Raw genomic sequence first — 3,660 nt, forward strand, 5'->3', positions numbered from 1 at the left:
TAATGTTATGAGAAAAATTATGCAGCGTATTTAAAAGGAGCCCATTTGCCTGGAATGCTGTTTGCTATGTGGGTCAAATATGATGGGTACAATGTCATACAAACAGAAACACAATATGGACTATGAGCCAATGAATGCGCTGGATTGTGATGACGTGGCCGAGACTGGTTGCCCTCTTGTTGACTTCCTGTCCCGGAGCGAACTGACCTCAGGGTGAACCCGAGCACGAGCCTTATCGACCTTCATCCGATAGTTTTTTTTTATGCAAAGAAAGGATGGCTGTTAACAAAAAGGGCTGAGTCTAGAGCGACGCCACACGAACGCATACACACATTTTAAGACATTTCCAATAGCCTACTTAAGTAAGCCCACTAAACTAATACCTTTACACACCTTTACATTATTTGTGTTAACATTATTATGTGAGTCTATCCATAAGGGACCATCTAAATAGCTTGATTTTAAATAGGCCTAATAAATTATAAGAATAGGAAAAATGTACCTGAACAACAGGTCCATGTTTTTACTGTTCACATATTGAACGGTAGCCTACATTTGACCCACTTAAATAAATAACCTCCCCTAATTGGTTTACATGAAGGAGACTCTTCCGCATAGGTATTTCTGCATTTCGAATCCAACATTTTAAGGCTATCCGTTTTTTTTTTTTTACCAAATGTGATAAATACAAATTACAAGTGGCTGCACTGATCTTAGTCTCATGGTTGCCCGCGAGACGACTTTGTGCGACGGTATTGAATCGTATAGGCCTATTGCGAGGCAGGCAATACCTGAGCCATTATATTCTAAAAAAAAAAAAAAAAACTGCTTTGTGTGTGTGCGTGTGCGTGTGTGAGTGTGTGCACTGAGCCCATTGGCTGTTGGCAAACGGCTGCTGTGTGTTTCATGGACATGATGAAGGCTTCCAATCAAGGCTCCCTCGCTCATTAACAAAAATGAAAATAAATAATAGGCCTACTGTCCCGAAGGCCTATTTTTAAAAAGGTTTCCCGCTAGGACTATTTTATTAAGGCTATTTAAAACTTTAGTGCGTGCATATTGCACAAATAGTGGCTACCCTATAGCCGATTGCTGAACGTTTAGAAATGATTCAATTAAATCCTATAGCCTACGTTATCATATCCCGATCTAGACAACGTCAGAAACGATGACGATGGAGAAAAAAGGTTATAGTTTACTTAGGCTTTTTGCGTTTGAGTTCAGACAAAATTCTATTTAAATCACAATGCCAGAAACTATCGGGCTATTTTAACATCTCCAATGAGGCCTAACTGGAATTATTTAGATTGATCCTGTAAATTAATATTAATATTAATATTATTATTTTATATATTAGCCTATTTAGACAAAATACCATTTGCACTTGGCCTACTGTTTTCAAATGTCGGCCTCCAAATCTATTTAAACCTTAAAACTCAAAACAATTAACGATTTTTTTTTTTTTAATAAATGCATAATAGGCCTATGACTAAAGCAGTCGGCAGACATTATGAGGAGGATGACTATATGTTAGCCTATATGGAATATCATTACGATTACCATTTTTAACGAGAAATATTGGACAACTACTAAAAAAATGGGATTCAAAGGCTTATTTAGATGTAGGTTACCTTAGACTATTAACTATAGGCCTACATCATCTTTAATAAAATATCAGAAGGTTCCACACATAATAACGTAAAGAAACTCTAACAAGGACTAACCGTCGTTCAAATAAGGATTGCTATTAAAACTTACTGGATGTGTCCTCTGCTACATGGCTCTAGGTCTAGGTCTCCAAAGGACGCGCCGGGTTTCGAGAGATGGCTGGGGAAGAGTAGGCTTGGGAATTAATTTAACACTAATTCTAATTGAATGTAATATTATTTTGTATAATTAGGCCACATTATTATTATTACCCTAATATATATTTTTCTTTTGATTATTTTTATTATTATGTTACCATCGGCTATTATAATAATTGTATTATTATTAGGCTGTACAAAATAAACAACCTGACAAAATTTTATTTTATTTTCCCCTATAAGCCAAATATGTAGGCTTACAATAAGTGTATTCGGTAGACTATTTAATTTAAATGTAGGCCTATCACAGAAAATGTGGTTCTATTGATAATGTTAGTTTATTTTACAATAATCGCCGCTATTGCATTATTGTATACCGCATAGTCCTATTAATGGCGCTATCAGTATCAGATAGGCTAGTTGGGAAAATTAACGCAAAGAAAACGTTCCCGCGAGCTGAAGACTGCCAAGTCCCGAGCCTCTCTCTGGCTCTGGGCCCGTCGCATTCAGTTGCCGGGCAACCGCTGTAGGCCTACAGTACTGTCTACGCGCCCGCTTCCCAAAGCAACCACTGTACACCATCGGGCCGTCTCCCGTAGCAACCACTGTACACAATCGAGGCGTAGACCATAGCAACCAGTGTAAACAGTGCTCTCATTCCTAACAACATCGCTCTATTAAGGTTAAGAGTAAAACATGGCGTCTAATAAAGGATATCCGCGCTGCGATGTGAAGGTGTCTGAGGAGGAGCGGGACTTCTACGAGATGAAGAATAGAGCTTGCGAGTTTTATACCCGTAACAAAGTTCCCCAGCAGATAGAGAACGTGTTGAACGAAATGTTCTTCGCCAAACCCGACGACATTTACGGCTACCTGGTATGAACGTTGACATTTAATGGTATAACGAGCTCGGCGCTTTCACGTTGATGTGCATTAGATATGCGTTGTTAACGGTAGGAAGTAGCTAGTTATCATGCATAATGTTTGGAGTGGCTCATAAGTGTTACCTAACTTTTTCCAACACCAATTATTAATGCGTCAATACACCGTATCTTGGCAAAAGTAAGGCAGGGTAATCATTTACAGAAAGACCTGTGAGCAGCTCAGATCACCTTTGAGTTCCCTAATATGTAATGATCCAGATAATCAATAATTTATTAATCAGAGGATGACATAATAAATGAATGGTGTTTGACTTGGGGTTTAACAACGTTGTGTAATGTTGTTACTTAGGCCAATTTCTTTATGAAACTGTCAGCCCCGCCGAGAATAAGCGGGCTGAATGGCAGGGAGGTCTACGATTCTCAAGGACAGCTTGCCGTCCAAGCAGAGGTGATGTGCACCATCCGGAACGAACAAAAGGTAGGCCTACAACTCTTTCAGCTCCTCCTGAACCCCGGCAAGAATAACAATGTCTTTTCATCCCAGATGGTGTTATCGCTGATGAATATTACATTTAAAATGTAATACGTTAATATTACATGTTCCTCATCTCCTAAAGAAGAAAAATGTAGAGTGAGTCCCAACATTTCCCCTTAGATGACGCACTATTATTGATCATACCTAACAGTAACAGAAAAAAACAGTTAGGTATGATCAAAAATAGAGGGAATGAGCAAAGAACTGATAGTCAACCCAAAATGGAAACCAAAGATAGATAGCTAGCCATGACAGAATTTGGTCACAATGGTCCCAGATGAATTGTTGACCTTGTACATGTCGAAATGTAAATTCGCAATGATTTTTGTTCAACTCAACCCCTCTCGCGGTTTACCATAATTCTGAAATTGGGCAGCGAGCCATTGACACCCATTGTCTTCAAAACAAGTGTGTAGCATCTCCAGTAGCTGTTTGT

General features: G+C 38.8%; 1 protein-coding gene across 1 annotated transcript in view; it reads left to right on the forward strand.

Annotated features, from left to right (window-relative positions):
- Positions 1 to 2,466: 2,466 nt before the first annotated feature.
- Positions 2,467 to 3,660, forward strand: part of LOC130405115 (enolase 4-like) — a 12,805-nt gene continuing 11,611 nt past the window's right edge. The window contains exons 1-2 of the mRNA XM_056610099.1: positions 2,467 to 2,681; positions 3,039 to 3,167. Of these exons, the coding sequence (XP_056466074.1) occupies positions 2,502 to 2,681; positions 3,039 to 3,167 (309 nt within the window). The 5' untranslated portion in view covers positions 2,467 to 2,501. The remainder of the gene's footprint in view (positions 2,682 to 3,038; positions 3,168 to 3,660) is intronic.

Source organism: Gadus chalcogrammus, chromosome 15 (genome assembly GCF_026213295.1).
Source record: "Gadus chalcogrammus isolate NIFS_2021 chromosome 15, NIFS_Gcha_1.0, whole genome shotgun sequence".
Taxonomy (NCBI): Eukaryota; Metazoa; Chordata; class Actinopteri; order Gadiformes; family Gadidae; genus Gadus; species Gadus chalcogrammus.